Source organism: Alosa pseudoharengus, unplaced genomic scaffold (genome assembly GCF_046254945.1).
Source record: "Alosa pseudoharengus isolate Yale_2024_CS ecotype anadromous, Long Island Sound unplaced genomic scaffold, YU_APseudo_1.1 YU_APseudo_1.1_scf_10, whole genome shotgun sequence".
NCBI classification, from domain to species: domain Eukaryota; kingdom Metazoa; phylum Chordata; class Actinopteri; order Clupeiformes; family Clupeidae; genus Alosa; species Alosa pseudoharengus.
The window spans coordinates 774,576-802,248 of NW_027468565.1; the positions used below are offsets into that span (position 1 = coordinate 774,576).

Consider the following 27,673-nt stretch of genomic DNA (forward strand, 5'->3'; position numbering starts at 1 on the left):
TAAGAGTAACATTTAAGTTCCCTCATTTTGCTAATTCCAGTTAAACGGCCAGAACTGTCTCGAGTGTGCTCATTGTAGAACTGCTTTCAATGGCCGGACTTTGTAGCTCGGTTTAGCAAGCTAACCCTTTTGCCTTAACATCACATACTCGTAAGTTGCATCTGAATTTATTCTCACATGAATGCACATTCCCTACAATGGCCGTGGGAATAGTTTTAACAAGTAATGTGTACCAGTTGGTTATGTTACACTGACGATATAAAGTTAGCAACCTAATGATGCTACCATGGAATATAGCTTCCAGAGAAATTTGTCGTCAACATTGGGCAATCGAGGGTGAATTAAGTTGTTACCATACACTGGGCAGTTAAGTAAACATAATTCCTTTAAATTATTGTGTTCAGAAACAAGCAGAACTCCACCTGAATGTAAAACGAATGTATAAAGTCTTACTGTTAGCTAGTTCGCCCATTGACTTCCATTGTGTGAGGTTAGCATGCTTTCCCACTCGTGGGGGGCGGTAACCTTTCCGAACGTCTTAACCGACTGTATGTATTCACCTTATTCCGCGCGCAAACATGGGGGCGCTAGCTTTGCCCACATTGTCTCCGAACTTCCGATTGAGCAGTACATCCATTGCGATACTTTGAGATAGCAGAGCTCTATCGAGATGACTGGCATCATATATTATGGGTCATCCTAAAGTTAGGAACGTTTATTTAGGATTTTGGTGACTTAAGACATTTCTGTTATACAGCTTTCCTATCTGAAGTTAGGAAAAAAACTGACTTTGGAGCGGCTGTTCTGTAAGTTAGCCTCTCTATCCTCTTCTGCCGTGTTATCCCAATGAAGCTAACTAGACGTAGCTAGCCGACCGGACGTTTAAAGACAACGTGGAATTTAAAAAAATGGGCGGGGCTGAATAAGGTGAATAGGATGGAAATAGGGCTGCGACAACGCGTCGACGTAATCGATGACGTCGACGCAAAAAAATACGTTGACGCAAAATATGAGCGTCGATTCGTCAAGCATAACGTGCTGCTAAATATTTTTAATTGGACACCTTCAGTGTTTTCCATACGTTGACTAATCTGTGGCTGGGCATCTCGAAATCAAAAACGGCCACCACACATTGATGTTCTATGTTGTAGGCCTACTATTTAAATTAAAGATAAGATAAAATAATTTCATTGAGCTGCACTTTTTACTCACACAGCCTTTCCTCGCCCCGCCCGCTCTCTCTCGTAACGAGCACACTGCTCCTCCTCTGCATGTGCATTTAACAAAATATTTACGATTGTTGAAGGATTGTTGTTGCCACTATTGTGTTAAAATAAGGTCTCTGATTCCCTGAAATCACATGACTTGAGGGGCAATCCAGTCTGAAGGTCTACGTAACACTTTAGTAGACTAGCCAAACCAGAACACAGTGAGCTAAATTGCTATTAAATCCGCTTAGCATCGTGACCATGCCGCGCAAATTTGTTCAAAACTGCTGCATTAAAGTTAAAGTAAACTCTGCTAAGGTCTTATCACAACATAGTACAGTGAGGAGACTAAACTAAGTTAAGTTACAGTATGCAATCAAGCAGTATCTCAAAGCTAACGTTAGAATACTGTTTGGATGTCAAGTTTAGCATGCTTACTTGCAGCTGCTTGTATTCGTTACTCATGCAGGGCTCATTTTATTGACAATGTTTGCAAAATCCCGATGTAAATAGAAAAGTGTTTAACAAGACTCAAACGTGCTTGTCCAAAGGAGAAGAACGAACCGTTATTTGAACTAACTACGTTATGAATTGCATCCACACATCAGCAGCCTTTTAACTGTGTTAATGTTAATTGCAAGGATTCCCACACGAACGTCTTAAAATCACAGGCACTCAATTAGACATACACTACTGAACTTTATTGAATGCTACCTCTGACTAAGAATGCATTACTTTGCACTTGTATAGTCTTTTATTTTGGAATCTTAAGAGCAATAAACATATATTGCAATGTTAAAGAATTAGTTTTTTCATGCAGATATGTAAATAAACATGTATAAGTTGCTATTAGTGAATTAATGGGGAGATAATCAATAATCAAATAAAAATCGAATCGGACTGAAAAAATGAATCGTTAGATTAATCGATGCATCGAAAAAATAATCGCTAGATTAATCGTTTAAAAAATAATCGTTTATCCCAGCCCTAGATGGAAAGCTTTCTGACCCTGACATGCGCATACCTTTTCTGTGATGTGGACCGTGAAGAGGTCTATAGCCTAGTGATAACTGAAATAAATTACAATAAGGTCTACCACAATCTAGGTAATTTAGCTCTTTACATAGGCTTCAGTTGAGCATTGTATAGTTTAATTGTTGCCCTTTTGAATAATTTAAAATTATAAATTGAATTCTTGCAGAAACTCTTTCATAATTGCTTCTATAGCCTACTTGAATATGGAGATCATGGGCTCCATGGCTACCTCTAATAAGTCAGAGTGATAGCCAATCAGGCCTACAGTACATTTGTCCACTTTCAGTGCTCCACGGCACTTAGTTGAAAATATATTTAAGGCTAATGCAAGGATTTTGTATTTAATTAGGTGTGCCCGGTCGAGTTGAGGGCCGCTTGAATATGATGACATTCTTATTTTTTGAGACACACCTGTATCTCCTTTTTAGGGCCAAAAATGCCTGACCAGTAGGGTTCGATAGTCCGGCTTACAGGTCATGAAAACCAAAAATGAGTACCTCAAAATATTAAAATAAAGAGGTTATAATACAGAAATGTCTGTTTCCTGAGCCTTTAAACTCTTAGTCTGGTTCAGTAAACACAACCACAATCATGGGAAAGACTGCAGACTTGATAGAAGGCACTTATTGACACCCTCCACAAAGGTAAGCCACAGAAGGTGGGCAGGGTGTTCACAGAGTGCTGTATGAAAGCATATTCATGGAAAGTTGACTGGAATGGAAAAGTGTGGTAGGAAAAGGTGCGCAAGCAACAAGGATGACGGCAGCCTTGAGAGAATTATCAAGCAAAGTTGATTAAAATGGGAGAACTTCACAAGGAGTGGACTGAGGCTGGAGTCTGCATCAAGAGCCACTACGCACAGACGTGTCCAGGAAATGGGCTACAAGTAGCATATTCCTAGTGTCAAGCCATTCCTGAATCAGAGACCAGGTTAGAGCGTCTTACCTGGGCTAAGAAGATACAGAACTCCTCTTTTCACATAAAAACAGAATTTATTTGGATCAGGGTCCAGAGTAACCTGACTCTCGGCAGATGAATTTCGTTCCGCCTAGCTCCACTCATCCATCTGGGACCAATCCATTTGAGTGTTGCTTCAGAAGGCTGGGCCTAATCAAAAAATGTCTGTCATCTATTGACATGCTACTTCAACCACTCACATCGAAGCCAACCGTGACGCTGATAACAGTCTCACAGTCGCTTCTACACTATGTCACATCTATGAAACTCCCGCCTTGTGTCCTGATTGGCTGTACCATAAAATTGGGTGCAGAAATCACTCTCAATGGAAGAGGTCCCAGATGGATGTGAGTGAAGCTAGGCGGAGCTAAGCGGAACAAAATTCATCTGGCGTGAGTCAGGTTAGGTCCAGAGTGGAGAGGCACAGAATCCAAGTTGCTTGAAGTCCAGTTTGATGTTTCCACAGTCAGTGATGATTTGGGGTTATTGCAGCCTTCTACCAGGTGATTTTAGTGCACTTCATGCTTCCATCTGCTTACAAGCTTTATGGAGATCCTAATTTCCTTTTCCAGCAGGATTCGGCGCCTGCCCACAGTGCCAAAACTGCTAGTAACTGGTTTGCTTAACATGGTATTACTGTGCTTGTCCAGACAGTTTGTCTGACCTGGACCCTATAGAGAATCTATAGTTTATTATCAAGAGAAAAATGACACCAGACCCAACAATACAGATGACCTTAAGGTCACTATCAAAGCAACCTGGGCTTCCATAACACCTCAGCAGTGCCACAGGCTGATTGCCTCCATACCACGCCACATTGATGCAATAATTTGTTCAAAAGCAGCCAGAACAAGTATTGAGTGTATAAATGAACTATTTTAGATTTGTCAAATTAGTGAGATTAGTTCATTTCTTTTCAAAAGGTCGGCATTTCTGTAATATAACCTCCATATTCTAATATTTTTGTTTTTCATGAGCTGTAAGCCATAATCATCAAGATTACAACAAAAAATGGCTTGACATATTTCACTTTATATCTAATGAATCTAGAATATATGAAAGATCCACTTTTTTAACTAAATTAAAGGGTAAAAATGAACTGTTCCACAATATTAAATATTTTTGAGACCCACCTGTATATATATAGGAAGCGCCCTCTACTGGTGGACAGTATCATAACAATAAGGATCCGGTTCAGATGTGGTAAAGACCTGTAAAACCAGCATTTGAATGATATTCGATAATTGATCCGAGGGCCGCATGTGGCCCGCGTGCCACCAGTTGCCCATCCCTGTGCTAGACCATGTCCAGCTAATTAGGACACTTAATGGATCTGCTCCCTGCTATTTGTATTCCATGATGCAGCTCTACATCCCCAATTACCCACTGTGGTCCTCTGATGAGTGTCTGCTCTGTCAACCAACCATTAACAATAAGAGACTCTCTTCCTCACTGGTCCCTCGTTGGTGGAATGATTTGCCTAATATTCTGCGTTTGTGTAATAGTTTTGAGACTTTCAAGAGGGGTTTAAAGTCTCATCTCTTCAGCTTACTCTTCTTTAAGAGTTATGTTTTTTTATATTTTATATTGTTGATGTCATTGATGTTAACTAATGCAGTGTCAAACATGCTATTCCTTTACAAAACCTGTAGCCCAATTACATACCCGCAGGTAGGCCTGTTTTACAAATAGATTGACAGTGAAAAACATCATTCCAATCAATTTTATGCACCATATCATGAAGCACCATAGTCGTAATATACCTCATTTTAAAGCTAAGAGTCTCAGGAATCGATCTATGGTAAGCTTTCTATGACAAAAATGTTTTGTGCATTACTGTATTTGATTAATTGCACTATACATCTTATCAAACTAAAGTATCGATCTATCTATCTAACTACTATAAAATTCCCCCCTCCACCCCCTCGTAAAAATGTGACTAGTGATGTTACCCGTGAACCCCCTGCTTCAAGGCGTGTATCGAAGACATGAACCAATTTGGAGTGAAGGTTTGCATCGGAGCTTGATTTCTTTTGTGATAATCACGTGACCAGTGACGTCCGAAGCTTCGCCTCTCACACACCCACGTGACTGCTTTGAAATTGAATTCAACGCTTTAAAGAAGCCCTATGCAACAATTTTAGCAAAAATGACATTAATTATGCAGGTTGAGAGTCGTTCTGATGGTTCTACAACACTTTTTGGGTCGTTTGGTGGGTGCTTTGTCTCCCCCTAGTGCTTCTCCGCGGAAAAAACAAATATGCAACTTTCTGGTCCCGGACTGAACAAATTCGGATGTGACTCAGCGGAAGTATCCAATCGCGCCTCGAAAATGTAGTCAGATTGTAGTTCCTAAGAAGACTGCAAAACGGACTCCGACTTGGCTTTGTTACTGTTGAAATTGTAAGTAGCCTAGCCTTGGGTGAACTTCGTTTTTGTAATGTGGTTTGATAGTCTCTTGAACAATGTGTTTGCTCGACCTTTTTATTGTGAGTCCTGTATGTGTTTAGCTTGGTTTCTTGATTGCTAGCTCGCTAGCTAGTGGGGGTTTAGTGTAGCAGTCACTTGCTACCGAAGCTGCAGGGGGAGCTATGTCGTGAAAAATGCGAGCCCAAATCAGGCGAAAACCCAGAAACAAATAATAACCAGACCTGCATAGGGCTTCTTTAAAGTTGCGCGACACAGGGTGCGACTTTGTGGGTTGTTGCAGTAGGAGAGTCAACAAAGTCAGGAGAATTCATAGTAAATAGAGATTATTATAGCATGTAGAGAGTTTATAGAAAGTGTAGGTAATAGCCATTAGATAGTTTAACGAGTAGAGAGTTGATTCATAGCCTAGAAAGTTCATAGCGAGTATAGTATAGCGTTTATTGCAAGTAAGTTTAAAGCGAGTAGAGAGTTCATAGCGAGTATATTGTCCATAAGCACCATCACTGTTTGTTAACTGTCACAAGCACCTTCACTGTCCCAAAGTATGCCCTTGCCACTGTCAAAGCACTTCCCCAATCAATTGACTCAAATCTCACTTCCCGACGCCTCAAGAGTGCTGCTATCCTAGGCATTTAGTTTGATTGTTAACACGCTCGACCTCCGACCCATGATGTAGCTGTTTTGTGGGTTCGAATCCGGGCGTGTGCAGGGCTGAACTGCGCAGGTTCAACACAACACAGGTTACACAAGGTCCCAAATAGGCTTGGTTATTTATGTCATTGTGTGTGATTCATTATTTCATACTCAAAATGTAATCATCTTCGACTCAAAGATATTCATGGCTAATATCTATGAAGCAGTTTGTGACACAATGCTATCATTAACTTTCACCGCCAGATGTCCTCATAGAGTTCTGAAGCTTCGAGTACTGAACCTTTTTTCGATACAATTGGATTGAAAGCTTCACTGGTTCAGAAAGCTTCAGTTCGCCATCACTTACTGTGACTCTTACTTTCAATGTGGATTAGACAAGGATGCCAATAGTTCGACACGTCATACATGGTCTTGAAATGTCGGTAAGAATCCATAGTAGTGGAATATCCATGTTGTTTTATTCATAATACCTTTGGTAGGTGTCCAGCTCATACAAAAGCAAAGAATTAGAAACAAATACATTTTAAACTCCTTTCTGTGTGCTGGAAGACGCTTCCGTCCGGCATGTTCACGTGACTCTCATGGTTAGATTAAGCCCACCCATGTATCTCTGCGACCAATGGTTCTCGAGATATAAGAAATCGCATGGAATTGGGGCAAACAAGAGAGTAAGAGTCCTACATAACACCCCTCAAACGTCATGTGAATGGCTTCGTAGCTAAATTTTGATGGGAAATGTACCAATACCTACTGACAATAAAGGTCTTACTACACAAGAACCCCTTTGAGTAGAAGCATAATCTTGGTGTCAAATGAAAGCTAACATTCTGGAGAGTCTAGTTTTATCTACATTTGTGAAAAATCCATATTTTACTATAGTTATCTAGTTACAGCTTCACAGGACCTGGTTTCAGGCCTCAATTGTGTTTCAAGGCTACTTTAAGTTAACCTGACTCTGCCAGATGACTCTGGATGCTTTGCATTTGCTCTGCATGTCCATCTAGGAATTTTTCGTTCGACCCGGGTTCGATTCCCGCCCTGTGGTCCTTTCCGGATCCCACCCCTGATCTCACTCCCATTCGCTTCCTGTCACTCTCCACTGTCCTATCATTAAAGGCATAAAAAGCCCAAAAAATATACTTAAAAAAAACATACCATTTGTATGTGACATGAACCTCATCAATGACAATCCCCACCAAGTTTTCACGGTAGGCTCTACACTTCTGAAGAAAGTATATTCCTCCATTACGGATTGGAATCGGCCGTGGAGGACGTCTGTGTCGTTCATTCCTCCCAGCTGCATGGCTGAGACTCATAGCTTATTTGTAGAGACGCACATCCAAAATATGTTGTAACAGGTGCCAGACAAAACGTGTCAGAGAGAGAAGCAGATGGTCTGCACACTGTATGGGCTCCGAGAGATACTTTATTTACTTCATCAGGCAAATACGATCTGTTGAGATCGAAACGTTGCCTTTTAAGACCATCTCCTTCTCTCTCTGAGACTCATAGCTTCACAACTTCCCCAGGAATATTTTATAATTCAGATAAAACTTGCGCAATGCTCATCTCATCTGTGGATGCCGTCATGTTGTTAGTTGCGTTACAGCTAAACCCACCTCAAAACCAACGCTGATTGGCTGCTCATTTGGCGAACTGCTCCAAATTTTCTCTATCGGAAAGATGCCAGACTGATCTGCGAGTGGAAAACTGAAGCTCACAAAATCAAGATGGTCTCACGAGGCTAACTTTAAGTGCCCTAGAGCAGCGGTCCCCAACCATCGGGCCGCGGCCCGGTACCAGGCTGTGGGACATTCCTAACCGGGCCGTAGCCTACAACATGAGTTAAAAAAAAAAATGCATGCAAACTAAATTAAATTTAATTCGCAATAATGTCACGTTTTTACATGACATAGGCCTATATGCAGTTGTTTGATTGCACGCATGTTTGCATTTTGCAAGGTCTATTTTCTTACGTCTGTCTGTCCCGCCTTCAACACTTTTACATATTGCCTTCAGTGCTGCGCAGCCTCAGGTCAGCTCACTTCACCTTCTTGGCGAACGGTAGTGTCACACGAAGTTAGCTAAACTGCTAGAATGAGCAACAACCTTGTTGCGCTTTCAAATGAGTTTGAGCGTTACTTCCCATCCTCCAAAGATACACGGCAAACCAATGAGTGGGTCCGCAACCCATTTGTCAATATTGAATAGTCCTAACTTGTCAGCGCAGGAGGAAGAGCATTTGATCGAAATTGCAAATGACGGTGGTCTTAAGAGTGTGTATAAGGAAACCTCTCTGGCGGGTTTTTGGATCAAAACCAAAGCAGAATATCCCGAGATAGCCGTAAAAGCGATGAAAACGTTGCTACCATTTCCCAGCACGTATCTATGCGAGGCCGGGTTTTCGGCAATGACTGCAACTAAGACCAAATTGCGCAATCAACTGGACATTTCAAACACACTGAGGGTGTCACTGTCTTCCATCACCCCCAGATGGAACCTTCTTGTTGCAGGAAAACAAGCACAGGGCTCCCACTGATTATATTCGTAATGCACGTTTCCCATTTTTTGTTCCCATATTTTGTTAAGCATGTTCACACTTATAGATGTAGCTTCAAGTTGTTCAATATTCATAGTTCATATTGTTCAATTTTCACTTCTTCAAGTTCACGTTTTTCACATGTTTAAGAGATCGTTACCTTCACTGTTCATACATAACTGGAGCTAGTTCTTTTCAAGTAATGTGCATGCACAACACATATGGAACATGGAACATGTTAGCCTACACATAAACATATAATCTCTTCTCTACCCCTCTCCAACCCTTTCCTCTCACACACACACTGTATACTATGGGTCATTTCGTGTCAATCAGATGTGTTGCTGCACCATCTCAGATTTTGTTCAAACCTCGTCTAGGCACAATAATGGGTAACATGGGTAAAACGTGCAAAAAAAAAATGACATTAATGGTAGGCTAGTAGGCTAAACTTGTACACATGTGGTATCAACCATTATTTACATAGGCTATGCCTACTATATTATTACATCAAAATCATTACCAAAAATGCAATCACACCTTGTTATATCCTTATATCTTCATGTGCAATTTTTGCAAAGACCTCAAATATTGGCTCAACATCAATAAAGTATTGTATACAAAATAATGATTGGTGCCATGTGGATACAAACAATGAGTTTACAAGACCCTTAATATCACCAGTTTTGCACTTTTTCTTCTATATAGGGCTTCATGACATGCAGTGCAAATGTTTAACGGTCCAGTCATACTGAGAACATGTCTGTCTTCCACCAGACAAAGTTTGGGCAGGCTAGGAATAATACTTTTCAAGACATTAATGCCCAAATATGGCCTCCAAGATCAGGCATTTCTGAGAGAGAAATGACACAAAATCAAAGGTGAAAAAAATCATGAAAACATTGGAATTTAACCAAAACATATTTTGCAGGTCTTAGTTTTGGGACCTAAATATTAGGTAGAAAATCTGAGACGGTGCAGCAACCATTTTCCTGGATATTGCCTATTTGACATGGAATGATACTACTTAACATACTGTTTATACTGTTATCATATTGTATGACTGTTGGCATACTGTAGCCTGTGCCATTACTTGGTGGTTATAAGTATCCAGTGTGATTTTATAAAAAATAAACATATTTGGTATTTTGGTTTACATAAACTGAAATTTAATTCCCTTATTTACTTCTCCGTCTTCAATTGGTGCAAGGTTATATTTTGACAGATGCACTGGGGGTGGCCAATTTCTGCATTTTTGTATTAAAAGAACAGATATGGAGGGCCCCCGTGGCTGTGTTCGCCTTGGGCCCCCAAATTGCCCCAAATTGGGCCCCTGCCTATGAGGTAATTGACATCAAACCTGAAACAAATCTGATGAAACATTTATGAATGGTAGGACAAATATTCTTTCTGTTACAAAATGGTGGCGCTATGCCAGACATGCATTTTGGGCATGTGAATATCATCATCATTACCATAATCCCACTAAGATAATAATCAATATATGAAGTTTTAGCCAATTCAACCAATGCATTATGACTAATGATGATTAAGATATATTCATCATCAACATCTTGACATCATATAATTTTTACATGATTCTGATTAATCATCTAATACAAGTACGTCAAAATTGATCAGTGTCATCACCAGTGAAATAGTCATTATTTCTTCTGAGGTTAGGTTTGATGAAGATCCTTCAAACTGACTCCACCTTGAGTAACTTCAGTGCCTCAGGCCCTTATAGTGAGTAAGTATGCCAAATTTGATGAAGATCCTTCAAACAGCTCTGGAGATTGATGTCATCATGTGCAAATTATTTGGACTAATACTGATGTCATTGTGGTTCACTGAGATATCTGTCATCTTTTTCCATTAAGGATTGGCATTGTAAGCACATGCAATTCTTAATTAACATAAAAGAAGATTCCAGGGATACCAAATATGCCTTTGCTGTACTTTCATCTTTGACCCTTTACCAGGCTTATTCGCTTAGACTGCTACCAAAAAAGTGTGTGTAGGTAGGACAAGGTATCGCTACCTCCAATGAAAGATGGCTCGAAGACTGATGTTGCATGACGTTAACGATACGTAGGCTATGAGATGTAACAGGCAGGTCAGCATAGTTGATCTTTTGACTATTTGCAGGTTATGTCATTTCTCATAGGTAACCAGCTCTGGTTCTCAAACACTGTCTACTTAATCAACAGAGTCAGTGTACTGATGAAGGAATAGATTAAATAGTCAGATATGGAAGGTTTGCAACATGATATCATGCTCCCTTTAAAGAGTATTTTTAGTAAACTTTCAAAATACAGTATTTTATTTTGATACATGGTGTGGCTAATGTATTTTATTTTCATACACAAATCAGGGTCCTTTATATTTAATCCCTGCCAACAGCTAGAGTAGAGTAGCTACACTCCGGGGGCCATGATTTAAAGATGCCCCCAGAGTGTAGCACTGTAGCTGCCTCGCTACTCTAGCTGTTGGCTGCAGCAACTCAAGCTAGATAGCACCGATAGTTTTTGGGGGGTTTTCTCATACTGTCAGTATTCAGTGACTTCGAGAAACAGAGATCTATATGAAAAATGGCCAGAGTTTTCTTTTAATGCATCAAAAGGGGGGGGGGGGGGGGGTTACTTAACACACATACATAGGTCTACTGTACAATTATGTACCAGCTAGCTACCATTACACTCAACACCAACTTATCTACATCCAATCTGGGTTGAGGCTGCACATTGCGCAGATGCACAACTAAATAAAACAATTCTTGACTTTGTTTGGGTGGGCAAGACACAATGCTTGGGTGCTATTTCTGTTAATGTCGGTTTACTCTGCAACCTGATATGAAGTTGTCAATGGTCATTTATAAATTAGACAAATATAATTTAACAGCAGGTGATACATTTTCCAAATATTTCACTATGTGAATTGTGGTTTAAAAAACGTTTGAATTTTAGTAATGGTTTAACATTATTCTTGAGGGTGCAAACTGTTGTCGGATTAACAACAGAGTTCAATGTTGATTCAATAAAGTTAATGTTGGCAGCAGAACGTTGACTGAAGATGGTTTCGATGATTGTTTGCTATCTGGGCTACTAGAGATAGACATGCTTTGAGGGGCTTGTTTACAAAAAAACATGACTGCACTATGCAAATTGCTTAATTTATGTCCCATGATATCTATAGGTTAGCTAAAAAGGTGAAAAATGGGTTGTAATCTATTATATTATCATCTATTATCATGTATCTATTATCACATTGTAGACTATTTTCCAGATGGACTTGCATTAACAGATTAAGCTACACACCACTTCTCCAAAAGTAGTACACCTGATTATCCACTAGGTGAAGTGAAACTCCAGAAACTGTCCATACTCTCAGAGCGGAGTGAATAGAACTTTTTCTATATTACATTAACTGTCTGAGAACACTCCACGTCCTTTTAGCTTACAATTGTGGAATTGTGCTGAACTGCAAATGACTGGGCTAGCCTACCCATGACCTAATTACGAACCGTCCCTAGTTTATGGATATCTTCAAAATACAAAGTTACAGCATTTGACATTAGCATACCGTTGCCGTCTTGACATCACTGTGATGCTGAAGTGCTTAATGTCAAGCAGCCTATAGCATAGCCTACACAACATAGGCCGGAATGCACCGGTGTGCGTTATCTCTATCCCTCAAACGCGAGGAGCTCAAGTATGCTCATGGATTACACTGAGAGGGTACCTCTTCCTTTTTAAGGAAGTAACATGCAGATATTGGCGGAACAGTAGGCTAACCTATATGATGCGGTCGGGCGCAGGGTTCCGCAATAGTGTGGGCGGGCGCTTCATGCAGCAAGGATAAAAGCGCTTCAGTTAGCTACGCAGCAAGGGTTAGGCCTACAATCCTAGGAACAGTGTTGACTATGTTATGTCTGACTGGATGCTTACCTTCACCGCGGTTGACTATCGCATTTTTGTCTGTTTTCCCATACTTTGTGGATGAGGACTTAGGATATGCGCAAGCGGGATGAAGAAACAAAACCTTTTTTCAACCCGAAGTAAAATAAAATAGGGATTTTCAAATACTGGAATTACTTCTCCCATTCCCTATGAAGAAGTCAAAAGTAAGTGAACTATAGTGTGCTTTTACTCTCATAATTCTTAGTTATGGCAGTGTGATTTAATAGGCTACAAGTAGGCCTAGGCTATATTCTGTATGGAATGTGGCCTGACATAAAGGAAGTGCGGGAAAGTTTTTACGGCCGTAGTAATCTAATGGAAAGGACACATTGACACTGCTGCATGTGATTCAAAGTACTTTGGAAGGCAGCACTGGATATTGAAATGCATTGCTTGCATTGGGTCAGTTTTGTAAAGGCACTATGAAAACGAAATTCTCCGCTGTATTTAAATGCCCACTGACAATTGACAACTTACTCCATTGGGGCTGAGTAGCCTTTGAGACAGGTTTCGTCGGTGATTAAGGAAGTAGGTTAGGCGGAGTGAAAGGCTATGGAAAATAGGTTCCCACGTTGGCATAGGCGATGTCTTCTTGACATTGCTCAACTTGTTGTGTTGGGATGTCCGCTGTTGATATGCTGTTTATGAGAGTAGGCTATACATTTCTCAAACGCTCCTGCTACGTGTTCCTTTTACAGCCATTAGAGAACCCCCCATCCCCCATTTGAAGGCTATAGGCTATGTGCTTGTTTGTGTGTGTGTGTGTGTATGTGTGTAAATGTGTGTGTGTGTGTGAGAGATAGAGCGAGAGAGAGAATGACACAGAGAGAGATATATAAATTAGATAGTTAAGACAACCATTTTTATTTAATCCACATGACATTTAATGAGCTTGATGTTAATGATTGAATTCAGTATCATTAGCCTATTCAATGGGCTACATAGGCCTGGATAAACCCAGCAAACATTATGAGCACAATATAAATGATGAGCAGGTTTTGAATGTTTTATGAACTTTCAAATAGTAAAATAGTTTCAAATGTTTACCTTAGGTTTTGTTTACCTTAGGTTTGTCTATATTTTTATGATTGAGACAAAAATGTGTCTCAATTATAAATGGATCTGTCCTAAAGTGATTTCCCCTTTCATATGGGCTAGGTGAAAATGCCAAGAAAACCAAAAACAGGTGTGCCGACAAAAACTGCTACTTGTTCAGTGATATATCAGTCTGTCAATTTATCAGTCTGTCTCATCAGAAAAACGTTTCCTTATGACCTCAGTTTGATGTTTGTTCCTATTACAGACATTCCAATATCTCAAGCCCTGACAGAGAGATTTTTATTGCATGTCTTTAATATTTAATCATGATTTTTCAATATTCAATAGTGTAATTTTGCAAGATTATTCCATGAACAAGTCATGTTTAGCCAGATTTCACATTACCAGAGGGGTTTGTTAAATATCCGTTTAGAGTAAAATAGATTAGGATAATAATGTGTCATTGTCAAATGCCTTTGGCTTAGGCAATTAACTTTTCTAAATATTACTTATCTTTAAACATCTAGTATAAATCCCTGCAAAAACAAAGTGTGCAAGATTGTCTAATCATCTGATTTTTAAGGAAAAAACTACAGCAAACAAGTAGGAATCATACAGAATCATATTCCTGTCATCAAATGCAGTCACAAATGCTGTCACGTCAGCATATCACTATGTTTTTACATCAAGGAAGTAATCTAAGCAATGTTGTTGCTGTTTTATGGGGCAATGGATTAGGGCTGCAACAAATGGCTAATTGACTTATCAATTAGTCTTCCACTATTAAAACTTCTTCAGCAATTTAGTGTCTGGTTTGACTCATTTCTATTAGGAAAACAGACTCAAAATGCTGTTTTCAGCTCCTTACAGAAAAAAAGGTTTTAGTACTTGCTGCTATAGAAAAGTAAGCTGAACGTCTTTGGCATGTGGACAAAACGAGGCACTTGATTGTTTCATCTTGGGCTTTGGGAAACACTAAGCATCTTTTGTTTACATCTTTGTATACATTTCTGACATTTTAAAGACCAAACAACTTATCGATTTATCAGGAACATAATCAACAGATTAATCAGTTGTGAAAATAATGTATAGGATTAATCAGTTGTGAAAATAATGTATAGGTTACTTGCAGCTCTAGAATGTTTTTTGGTTCTATATTTTCATTTGGCTTTTCTGCAGTTCTGTGAAGTCTATATAATAGTGGTTTATGAACAACAATTAATAATAATAATTATAGTAAAGATCTTTTTCCTTCTCTTTTCCATGCTTTTTCAAAGAATGTAAATGGGAGGATTGTATATATAACAAGTGTGTCTTACAGTCATTTTAGAAAGAAGTGATAACATTATGATGATGTGCTAATTCAGTTAACTACCGGTAGCAGCTCTGTCAGTGTATCCGGATGGAAACTGATAGCATAGCCAAACTTAATTTAAACTCATATGTGGTCAATATTGGCATCATTACCTTCTTCCTGTCCCATTGTTATTGTTCCATCAGCTTTCTCCAAATAATTTTTTTTTCTTTGATGCTGTGTAGCACAACATAATTTGTGCCTGCAAATGATGTTGACATCGATATTCTTGAGTGTGATTTTTGCTTGTTAGGTGTAGTAGGGGACATCAGAGCACCCCTCCTCTTTCTGTCATGCAAAGAATCAGAGATGCAGTAGGTGTGAGTGAGGGTTAATAATATATAAAGTTAATATGAATAAATAATAAACAGTAATAATTAAACATAGCAAAGTTAAAGAAAATTGTTAAAAACAAAAGAAAATAAACTTCTTCTAAGTGGCAACTGCTTTTAAGTTTTGTTTGTTTTTTGTACTGGAACATGTTGCCAAAACCATAGTTTCAACCATGGTGAAGAACTGGTTTGGTCACTTTAGGTGATTCTCTTAGTTATACTGAAAGTAGTTTAGGTTTCAACCAATGGACTTTGATTCATTATCTGTTATACTAAGAATTTTGATTAGCTATTGTCATTGCACAAATACTGTAACAGTACCATACTGCTCTCTCTGTCTCGCTCTCTCTCTCTCTCAATTTTCCATTCAATTCAATATGAAGAGTTTGGTTCCAAAATGCCATATCCATGTTAATGAATTTTCATAAATCATTATTTATTTCAGTTATTTCAGTAGAACTGTAATTGGGTATTGTTATTTGATGCATCTTTATTCAATCAAAACAACACAACTGCAATTTGATTGATATTACCTGAAATACATAATTACAGCCTGATTTTTTTTAATGTTTTTAAAAAGAGATATAGTGTTTTGGAACCAAACTATTCATATTGAATTGAATGGAAAATTGAGAGAGAGAGAAAGAGAGAGAGAGCAGTATGGCACTGTTACAGTATTTATCACGTTTTAGTAAGGGGGCTTGTGGGTTTTGCGTGTTAATTTGCTTTATTGGCATGACTATTTGGAAAGAAATAGTGTTGCCAAAGCAAATACAATACAATGTTGAATATCAGAACACAGAATAACTGAACAGAATAGAAATGACATAATTATGAACAGTATGTGTGCTTAAAACATAAGTAGACAGACACACACACACACAATCACACCTTAACAAAATATTAAATTAACAATATTTCAAAATATCAATTGATATACAATTTACTCATTTGTATGCATAAATAAAACAAGTGAAATAAACAGAAGAAATGGTATAGAAAACAGACTTGGGTGGAGGCCAGTTTTGTGTTGTTCGGTGAGAGTAACAGGGTGATTGCACTGTGGAGTGAGGAAACATAGCTTGCTTTTATGCAGATGTTGGAATCCCCAAAATTATTTCAAGTTTTTCCTGATCCTCCAGTGCCACTAGGGTTGGGCACCGAAACTCGGTTCTATTATGGCACTGGTGCCAATGCAAATGATAGTAACATCATCGATTTGTAAAAAAAAAATTTATACGAGGCATCACTGCACGTCATGTGCCATCTCTAAGGTCTTGCTCTGATAGCACCACATCCTATACAGGTATATAGCTAACATAAACACTTCAAGATGTATTTTCTTAAAGCAGAGGGGTGCACCACATAGCAGGGTTGTGCAAAATTCCAGAATTGAATTGAAACTGGCTCTTAAATTCCAATTCAATTCTTGAATTTCACTTGCATTTCAATAGAGGTAACAAACAGGAAGCAGAATTGCAATTTGAATTTTGCACAACCCTGCCACATAGGCTAGTAGACCGTGTTTGACAGCTCATGTGAGCCCATGCCAAGTTGTCCACACAAAGCACGAGCTCTAGTCGAAATCTAGCAATAACTATACACAAGCAAAAGGCCATGAAACAACATCAATAGCCTAGTTTACACAAAATGCTTGCAAATGCACTAGCTGGCATTTATTTGAAATGTTATCAGCAAAGTTGTGATGTTAAAACATCTCGGAAATCTTCCGAACTACATAACAACATCAGTGTTTCCCATACATTGACTAATCTGTGGCGGGCCACCACAAGATCAACACTGGCCGTATAATACAATAATGTTCAATGTTGTACTATTTAAATGAGATAAAATCCTTTTATTGTGCTGTGCTTTTTACGCACACAGCCTTTCCTTGCCCCACCCCGCTCTCTCTCGTAACGAACCCGTCGCCCCTCCTCTGCATGTATATTTAACAAAACATTAACAATTGTTGAAGGATTTTTGTTGACATATAGAAGCATTGCATAGAAGACGACACGCTAAATTGCTATTATATCTGCATAGCATCATGACCATGCTGAGCATTTGTTCAAAACTGTTGCATTTAAGTTAACTCTGCTAAGGTCTTATCACAACATAGTAAATTGGAGAGACTAAACTAAGTTAAGTTATCCAATCAAGCTCTAAGATAATGTTAGAATACTGTTTGGATGTTGAGCTTAGCATGCTTAGTTACAGCTGCTTGTCAATTTCGACTAGGTTACTCGTGCAGGGCTCTATTCATTGTATTGACTCTGACACTCTGACATTGCAAAATCCCGATGTAAATTTGCTTTCCAAGACTCAAAGGTCCTTGTCCCAAGGAGAAGAACTACAATTTTTTATTTTAACTAACTACATAGGAAACATTGAAATGCATCCACACAGTAGCCTTTTAACTGTAATAAAAATGCAAGGGCTCCCTCACAAATGTCTTAAAGTGACAGGCCTACACACTACCAAGACAATCTTAAAGTGACAGTAACTTAACTTAACCCTATACCCCCTCCCCCCCCAAAAAAAAATAATAATAATTAATCCAATTATGTGGAAAACACTGGACATTATGACATTCATCTATCATTTGCATGAGGCATAATACAGCATCACAATGAATTTGAAGATCATGCTAAAAGTTTGCTTGTAAAAATATTAATATGTAGGTTCCAAACATACTTCTGCATTGATATTCTGGAGCTGTCAAAGACGCTATGGAATGGAACCATCACTGCACATTATCGCTAATTAAGCTGCTCTACAAGGAGATAACCTAATGTTAGCGCACAGTTGCGGTTAAAATGCCCTCTGTGAATCGAAACACTCACAAGCATATGTAACATGTTGAAAAACTAACTAAGGGGGAAGACATCAAATTTATTGATGGATAAACCTGAGTCCCTCGATGTTAGAGTAGGTTGCAATTGCCGTTGTCCATGACCAGCATATGACCTGGCAGGGCCATGGCAAGCCGTTTTAACATTTAAAGTTATGGCCAGCCATCTGCACTGGATAAAGAAGAGGAAAGGAGGAAAGACATTGTGGGCTGTATTTTGGGCACCAGCGCATGGCGTAAAACTCGTTTTTCACCCGCGGAAAGTTTAATTTGGTATTTTGCACGTTTATTTTTTAAACATTGCGCCCAGGGGTGTGGCAATTAACAACCTAGGGAGGGGCCTGGCGCATAAAAATCACTATCGTACACCACCTAAACCTGGTCAGAAGTCACTGGCGAGTTGTTCATATGCTATTTTAAGAGTGCATGTCAACAGTCATATTGGCAGGTGCACGCACCATCCTTCTATCATTCATGAACGCACACCAGCGCATGTCCATGCAAAGCATTACAAATTGCACGATTACAATGGGAAACATAATTAGAATAAAGATATTACGAAATACTGTACATCTGAGTAGTTATTCACCATCATTTGCAAATTGGCAATGACAGTTAAAAGTGATTAGAGGAGAGGCGAGAGACACGTATGGAGCACTGAAGATGCACCGTCACGAGATATAAGCAACTCCTCTGCAGGATAAATGTTGTTTTATTCAGTCATTTGAGCAGTATTAGGTTAAGTGTTGCTTTTTCCAGCCTATATTTTCTGTGGTAACCCATTGTCAGTCAATAGTGAAAGTAACTGCATATAACTGTCTTGTCGTTGACTGACTCCTTGGTGAAGTTAGTTTCACTTTGCCAATGAGTTCAAATAATAGACGAGTGCAAATGCGTGAAGGCTATGCTAGGTTTTAGTAAAGCATGGTTTAAGAATGACTATTCCATACGGTCTCGCAAGCAGCCTCCTTCAAATGCGCCGTTGAATTCCAAAATACCGATGCATTTAATTGACATATCGCGCGTTGCGCCGTTAAAGGGAATGACAGATGTCATTCTCATTGGTTTAAAATGATGTTACGCCCCAAACACACCCATATGACTGATTAAAAAACCTAGGAACACCTTGTTGCGCCATGCGCTCCACGTTTGATAACGAAACCCCTGCCAATGTGAACTGGACATCCTACTAAATTTGAATAGACTTTTGACGAGTGATGATGCACTTTAGAATGTCATGATAGGGCCCTCTGTGTGCATCCATGGCAAGCAGTTTCTTACATTTAAAGTTATGCCAAGCCATTTGCAATTAGAATTATGCCTAGAAGCAATGAAACTACAGGTATTGATAATAAATTGAATATACAGTTAAATTTCATGTTCAAATTTGTCATCAATCAAAAAAGCAATTTCATGCTTTCGACCATTAGTTTGGGCATTTTGTTTTAAAAACAAAGTACCAGTTCAGGCACCGTTTTGGCACGGCATCATTTTAAAAGTATCGATTTAGCACTGGTAGTTTTCCAATTTGGATAAACCCAAACGATACCCAACCCTAAGTGCCACGGCACCTGGGATATAGGGGTGTCACGATTTCGATTTTAAGTCGAAATCGATCGAAATTACATCTCAATTTCGAACTTCAACGGTAGATTCGACGATGTAGCCACATCCCAAATGTCTCACGTACAGCATGTATGCCAAGAAGCAAAAACACACGCATGCACATGTGTTGAACTGTGGTGTCAACACAAACTTTAGGCTGCAGCCAGTTAAAAAATACATGTCAACGACTTCTTGGCACTCTGAAATCATCGACGTGGAAGTATTTTGACATCAATTACTAACATACTTAACTTAGCAAGTGAAAAGATGATGTAGTTACAGTCCAAAATTACTTTAAGGCATAAAATGCTAATTGTGCATATTCCATGAACCTTTGGTCTCTTTGGAGTGTGCTGAGACAATAAAATTATAATTTTGTGTTGTTTCATTTCACTGTGTTCACGTCTATGTTTAATGTTTGTTCTGTTTACAACCTCACGGTTGAAACGGTTTCAAAAAAGTGGTTTTAAAATAAAAGCCCCCCCCCCCAAACAGAATAGGAAAAGGTCAAAAAAAGTAAACAACATAAGGAATGCATTAATAGTAATATTTAAAAACAAGATCGAAAATCCAATCGAATCATGACTTTAAAATCAAGTAAATCAAGTAAAAAGTCAGGTAACAAGTAAATCTGTAAACCGGTGAAAAAACAGCATTGCTAGCAGAGCTGAAACCTCTCCGATGCAGTCAGATACTGTATGTCAGCTCATACGGATCTAAAGGCTTTTATGCTGATCCGCACCAAATGTAATTGCTATCTGGGAAGGGTAATTCATTTTCACAGTCAGTGTACAACTTCACACATTAAATTCCATAACACAAATACTACAGTATGGATAAAAGATACTATTACACCTTACAGATGGCATAGACTCCACTGAACAGATACATAGCAGGAACATGATACATCACAGACATATACACAGCATTTAGGAGGCATTCTTCACTTACCTCTTTTTTGTAGGGAAATATGCAGTGAATCTTGACTTCAATAACATGCTGACAAACCAGGGGCCCGTTGCACAAAACTAGGATAAGGGATTAAGCCGGGATATCTTGGTTATCCTGGCTCAATTTATCCGTGATCCAGTTGCACAAACGCGGGATAGGGGGCAGCAGGATATGTTATGGTATAAGTTACCATGGCGATTTATTCTGTGGAGCTAGCCTGCTCCAGACCAGGCTAAATTCCAGGATCTATTTAATCTCGTCCCTTATCTCAGTCAGCAGTCACCACAAACGGAAACCAATAATTTTTCCACTGCCCACTACACATTGTTATCACATATACCTAGACCCACTGTCATTATTTAAACGTTTGTGATCATTAAATAACTTTTACATACTCGCCATTCCCGACCTGCATATGCGACAATGTGACGTCACGGGAGTGCCTAACCATTTCACGCGTGGTGGTCGCGGAACTAGTTGCAATATTCTCCTTAACAGAGGTGTTGCTGTTTGTTGCTGTTGTGAGAAGGCTATCTACCTACTTCACACCGTAGAAGAAGCAATGAAGCCGCTCTAGTTGCCATGGTGAATCAGTGAATCTGTGATCGGTGGCGCGGTCTATTTGAGGGAGCCGTGAGCGCGCACTTATCCAGGATAGGTTTCACCTGGCTTGATGAATCCGTGTCTGCTCATCCTGGCTTGCTCGTTGTGCAACCAATTAAGCCTGTACGATCGTGTTTTGGATTCATTGAGCGCAGCTCAGTAACTTATCCCGGATGTCTTAATTCTGCTTTTGTGCAATAGGCCCCTGGACTGTGTCTGTCCGAAAATTAGATAAAAAAAATGTGTTCATTCATAAGCCACTCTGAGCATCCTGAGTATTCTCTGACACTTCCAATAAACAAACGACAATTCTGACAGCGCCCCCAATTTATAAAACAAATTAAGGGTGTCACACTTTTAAAGATTATTCAGGTTACTACAGGCACTTCAGCTGAAGTAACATAGACAGATTGCGACGTCACTTAAGTCAAGTCAAGTTTATTTATATAGCGCATTTCATACACAGAGGTCATTCATTGTGCTTTACATAAACAAAAGCAGACAGTAATAAAAAATAAAAACATATAAAAGGGCAATAGTGAAAGAATAGTTTAAAAGGTAAAGATCTAAAGGTAAAGAACATAAAACGCACAAGGTAAAATCATTTAAAAATTAAGAATAATTAAAAAAGATAAAATAAAAGACACAAGGTAGAATAATTTTCAAGGCAGATTCAGAATTTGTAACTCAGTGCAGTTAGCAGAAAACATCTGAGAACAGTTTGGTCTTAAGTCTAGATTTAAAACTGGCTACAGTTGGGGCCTTTTTAATGTCATCCGAAAGTTGGTTCCAGAGCTGAGCCGCATAGCAGCTTAAAGCTGGTTCACCATGTTTAGTTCTAACAGCAGGTTTTTCTCCTGACACCTGAGAGGTCTGGAGGTTGTGTACTGCTGAAGCATGTCTGACAGGTATTTAGGTCCTGCTCCATTTAGTGATTTCTACAAGTAGAACAAGTAGTAGTGCTTTAAAGTCAATTCTGTGACTTACTGGAAGCCAGTGCAGGGAGTTAAGAATTGGAGTAATGTGGTCAGTTCTTTTAGTTTTTGTGAGAACCCTAGCTGCTGCTTTTTTTTTTTATCACCTGAAGCTGTTTGATAGTCTTTTTTGGAAGGCCTGTGAACAGTCCATTGCAGTAATCAACCCTGCTGGAGATAAATGCATGAATGAGTTTTTCTAAATCATGTTTTGACATCAGCCCTCTAAGTTTGGCAATAATTTTGAGGTGGTAAAAAGCTGATTTAGTTATCGCTTTCATGTGGCTGTTGAAATTTAGATCACTGTCAATTAATACACCAAGATCTTTAACAGTATCCTTTGCTTTCAACCCTTTTGTGTCAAGACAGTGGCAACCCTAAGTCTTTCCTCCTTTTTACCAAATATAATTACTTCAGTTTTCATTTTTGAGCCATCCAGGTGATTTGTTCTATACACTGATAGAGAGATTCAAGGGGACCATAGTCGTTTGTAATCTGAGTACCCAGAACTTCGCATCATGCTGAACGAACTTCTGGGCCAAAACCTTCACAACCGGAAAACAGCTACTTTCAGAGATGCCCACTGATGTCACTTCCGTTGTGTTCATGGGCAAAAGTCCATACTGAAACCAGTGCGAAATAGCTGCCGATACAAACATAATTGAAGCATGTTTAGAGTCGATTTTTTAATAAATTGAAGTTCGTAACAACAGTTGCTTTAAACCTCTGCAGAAGTTATGTCTCATTTGCCTAAGCAAAGGCTAACCAGAGATGGCTACAAAGGCAAACTAAAAGCCATCGTTTTGGTTGTTAGTTCGCTGTCGGCGGTATTTTCATGAAACACCCATGTGCATACTCACAAGTTCTGCCACCTCTCCGCGATTGGCTATTGAAAAAAGCTTTTTTCAAAATCAGAGATATTCCCCCCGCCCTATTTTCTCCTGAATCCAGGCGTATTCCTCTAGACTAAGTCGTTTGGTGACAGAGCTAAATAAATTTGTGTGTCATCTGCATAGCTATGATATGAAATCAAATTATTTTGGATGATTTGTCCAAGTGGGAACATATAGAGGTTTAATAAAAGTGGCCCCAAGATCGACCCCTGGGAAACACCACAGGTCAAGGACGTTGATGTTGAGGTACAGTTTTCAATGGCAACAAAGAAACTCCTTTCTTGTAGATATGATTTCAGTCAGTTGATAACTATGCCTGTAATTCCTACCCAGTGTTCTAGTCTGTGTATTGAAATATTGTGATCAACAGTGTAAAATGCTGCACTAAGGCATACCTGTCAACATTTAGCTTTCCAAAAACGGGAGATTTTTTTTTTTTTTTTGGGGGGGGGGGGGGGGGGGTGTTTCAACACTGCATTTCGGTCGTTGCTTTTACCTGCCCATTACATTACGCATGCCAGTTATGTATCCACCAGCTGCCTGCCTGCAGCCTACTTCCAAAACTCCAAAGCTGCAGCTGTCAGATTTGTTTCCGAGGGCACAAGTTCATATCAACAACACTCAATAACAATTTATGTGATGTGTTAATCAATTAAATTCCCAACAATTTCACAACAGCTAGTTCTGGAGTAGGCCTAGGCCATTCAACTAGCCCGCTTGCACGACGAGACTCAGGCTGCGCAGTCGGCACCCGCTTCCTTATTTGGGTTTTGGGTTGCCTGGTTTTAGCCTATGACAAAATGGTTGAAATTGAAACTAAGTGATCGTGTATGTGTAGGGTGTATTTCATACACAATCTGGCAACCTGTGAGATGTCAGACTAATAGAAAAAATGAATGGATCAATGATTTTAAAATGAAGTTTGATGGCCATGCAAATTACGGAAGTTTTCCGGGAGAAATAACAAAACGGGAGGGTGCTGGGAGATGACCTTGAAATACGGGAGAACTAAGGTCCAGTAGCACTAGGACTGATGTTCTACCTGAGTCTGTATTTAGGCGTACAGTATGTCATTGAAAACCTTAAGGAGAGCTGTTTCAGTGCTGTGATTTGCCCGAAAACCTGACTGAAAGTAATCAAAATACCCATTTGATGTTAGGAAGGTGATTAAAGACTACTTTTTTTTCAATAAAAGGTAGATTGGATTTGGGCCTGTAATTGTTTAGCATGGAGGCGTCCAGGTTATTCTTTAGAACAGCTGTTTTCATTGACTTAGGAAAAATGCCAGACAGCAGTGATATATGTGAAGGACATCTGCTGCTTTAAGGTGAAAAACTGTTGGCAAAATGTCTAAGCCACATGTGGAAGAGCTTAGATTCTGTACCGTTTTTTCAAGTGTGTCTTGGTCAATCAGGCTGAACTCTGACATCAAGTTAAGTTAAACTGGATATACAGTAATTACACATTTCAAACAATAATTATTCAGTATACAAAATGGTGTTTACTGTATCATCTTATCTGTCATAAAGCTCTTGAATCAAACATAATATAACGTAACATAAAATACACTGTAACATACAAGAACATACTGTATGTAATGTTATTTCCACTTGGGCAAACACACATTTAAACTGCCCAGACAACTGCTTTAGACACTTGTAAATCGAGCCCCCTGGGGTGTGTATTGTGAATATTCCAATAGGTCTTTTAAAATGAAAGCAATCTACATGGATGTTTGATCAACAGCAATGTTAAAAGTATGATTTTTTAAACTTTATCAAGATAATGTCAATAGACACAGACACAGCGTTAGCCACTGTTATCACTGAGTCACTCACCAAAACTCTAGGCCTACCTTTGTCTTCTGCCCGTCGTTCCTTCCCCTTTTCTCTCCCTGGCCCCTATTTCGCCTAGGTTGCTCATAATTAATGGCGTTTTACAAACGGAAGTTCGGGAGGAGCGTGACGGAATTTGCCACGCCTCCTTCAATCAGTCAGGTTATTTATTTGCAGTCTATCTGCCGAAGTTACAGCATCGGTGTTACTCTGCTCGCAGTGACTACCGGTTTGCTCTCTTGTCTCAAGCAGAACTTGCTGCCCATGATCTGTTTCAGACCTTCATGGTCTAGGTTGCGTGGGGAAACTACTGGAGGGAGGAGTTCTTATCTTGTTGCTTTGTATTAGAGCTGTTTGTAAAGCCCACTCGTTCCTGCTGAATGTCGAGATGCGTGTCACAAACATGTATAGCCTACTTGATGAAGGCACTTGTTTTGCTATTTGTCTGTGTTTAGCTAACAACTTTTCGGTTGCATTGGGTGTGTTAATGGTTACAGGCAGCCACTACTGCTTGTCTGGAGGCATGGTGAACTGAGGTCAGTGTAATGTTAGGCTAAATATCCCGTGAATCACACTTGAACATTGCAAGCAGCCATGTTATATTGACGTGACATTTCTGATAGATCAGGCTTCCAGTCTGTCCTTCGGGGTTCTTTGAAGTTGCTTGGAATTTTGTTAACCAACGTGTTGTCTATTCTTAGTTGTTTGTCATTCAAATTTGTTTCAGTAGCAAGTCCCATACAAAAATGTGATATATGGCCATAAATGTAAATTACATATATTATGTACAGTGTTGGGAGTAATGCGTTACAAAGTAACGCGTTACTGTAATTCCACTACTTTTAGTGGTAACGAGCATGTAACGAAGTATTTTTGTAAATCCAGTAACGCAATTACAATTACTGAAATTTCAAAGAGTTCGTTACTTGCGTTACTCTGTTGATCTTGAATGAACGACTGCAGACAAGATGCACATTTGCTGCTTTGTCTCCCAACCTTAGCTGTGTTTCCAGCGATTGTGTTTCATGTTTAGATTGCAAATGCATTCTTTACAGTTAATAGGAGCCTCCTCACATTCCTCCTTATTTCGGATTTATGTTAAAACACACAAGAGTGCATTACGCTACAATTTAAATGGGCATCTTAAAAGCCTTTTCCCTTTCGTTTCCATCTCGTAAGCTCCACTACAGTAAAAGCGCATTGTTGTTTATCTCCGCTCTTTTTCCCCTATTGCGCAAAAACCTCGTTATATCAATTTCTCATTTTTACAACATAGCCACGCCACAACACCAATAGGCTACGGTAGCCTATATATAGCCTTGGCACAAGCAAGCACACGTTTAACTCGAGAGGAAAATGCAGATTTCACTTACCAGATAAAGAAACCTCCAAATAGCCTACCGTACGTAACAGCGACTTGAGTTATTTGCACAGTAGGCTATGTTTACATCGGAATTGATGTCCATGGTGTTATGGATTCATTTGTCTGCGACGGAACATGCAACTTCTCTCTGGAACACCTTATCAGATGAAGAGTAACCTTCTGCATAGTGCGCGACAATCCCAAACTCTCGGATGCATTAGAACTTATTTCGGTAGGTCAGCACTTGTGCAGCGCAGGCTTTTCCCAAACTGGTGGTGCTTAAAATGCTATATAATACAACTGTGTTCAAAGCAGGATGAGGATAACCTAAGGTTATGTGTGTGTGAGCAGACAATAACTGCTTTGAAAATAGGCCATTTAACATTGTTTCACATTACATCCCATTGAACGAATTCCATGTAGCCTACAGAAGGATTGCAATAATAATGATAATAATAACTTATTACTATATTGCAGAATTCAGTGTCAGTGCACCACCATGCATACTAGTAGAAGGCAAGCAGTAGGCAGTGTACTGTACATATCTATCAAACCACCTAGATAGTGAGGGTGGCGCAAAACAAGGTCAGGGAGGCCATGCATTGTAGAATGTTTTGTGGTCGGAAAAAGTTTGAGAACTCATGCACAAGGCTATTGATTTGAAGGGCCGTTGAAACTACAATAAATAGGTCCAAAAATTAGGTTTATTGTGTGTGTGACTGTTCAGTACTGTTCATATTGACATTTTAAAAGCAGACTTAAAAGTAACTCAAAAGTTACTTTCTCTAGTAACTAATTACTTTTGATATACAGTAATTGGTAACGTAATTGAATTACTTTTGAAAGAAGTAACTAGTAACTGTAACTAATTACTAATTTTCAGTAACTTGCCCAACACTGATTATGTATATGTCAATGTATGCCTCACACACATAAGTCACATATACACATACATGTCAAATATATTTCAAAATATAGCAAAGTTGGCCGTTTTTATACATGTCACATTGATTTGGCATGCAGAATGCACTCAGTGTTCTCAGGGCAGCAGTCCTCACAAATCACCACCTGTAAACAGGGAACAGAGAA

The 27,673-nt window shown here is 39.2% G+C and overlaps 1 protein-coding gene across 6 annotated transcripts in view; it reads left to right on the forward strand.

Moving 5' to 3' along the window:
* Positions 1 to 12,652: 12,652 nt before the first annotated feature.
* The window catches only part of kitlga (kit ligand a), a 104,693-nt gene continuing 89,672 nt past the window's right edge, over positions 12,653 to 27,673 (forward strand). For 2 of the 6 annotated variants that reach the window (XM_076302586.1, XM_076302597.1), the window contains exon 1: positions 12,659 to 12,946. Coding sequence is in view for 5 of the 6 variants with exons in the window: in XM_076302597.1 (XP_076158712.1) it covers positions 12,932 to 12,946 (15 nt within the window). In the remaining variant the exon portion in view is untranslated. Of the gene's footprint in view, positions 12,947 to 27,673 lie in introns of all 6 variants that reach the window. The other 4 variants (XM_076302574.1, XM_076302602.1, XM_076302610.1 and 1 more) reach the window with 3 other exon arrangements.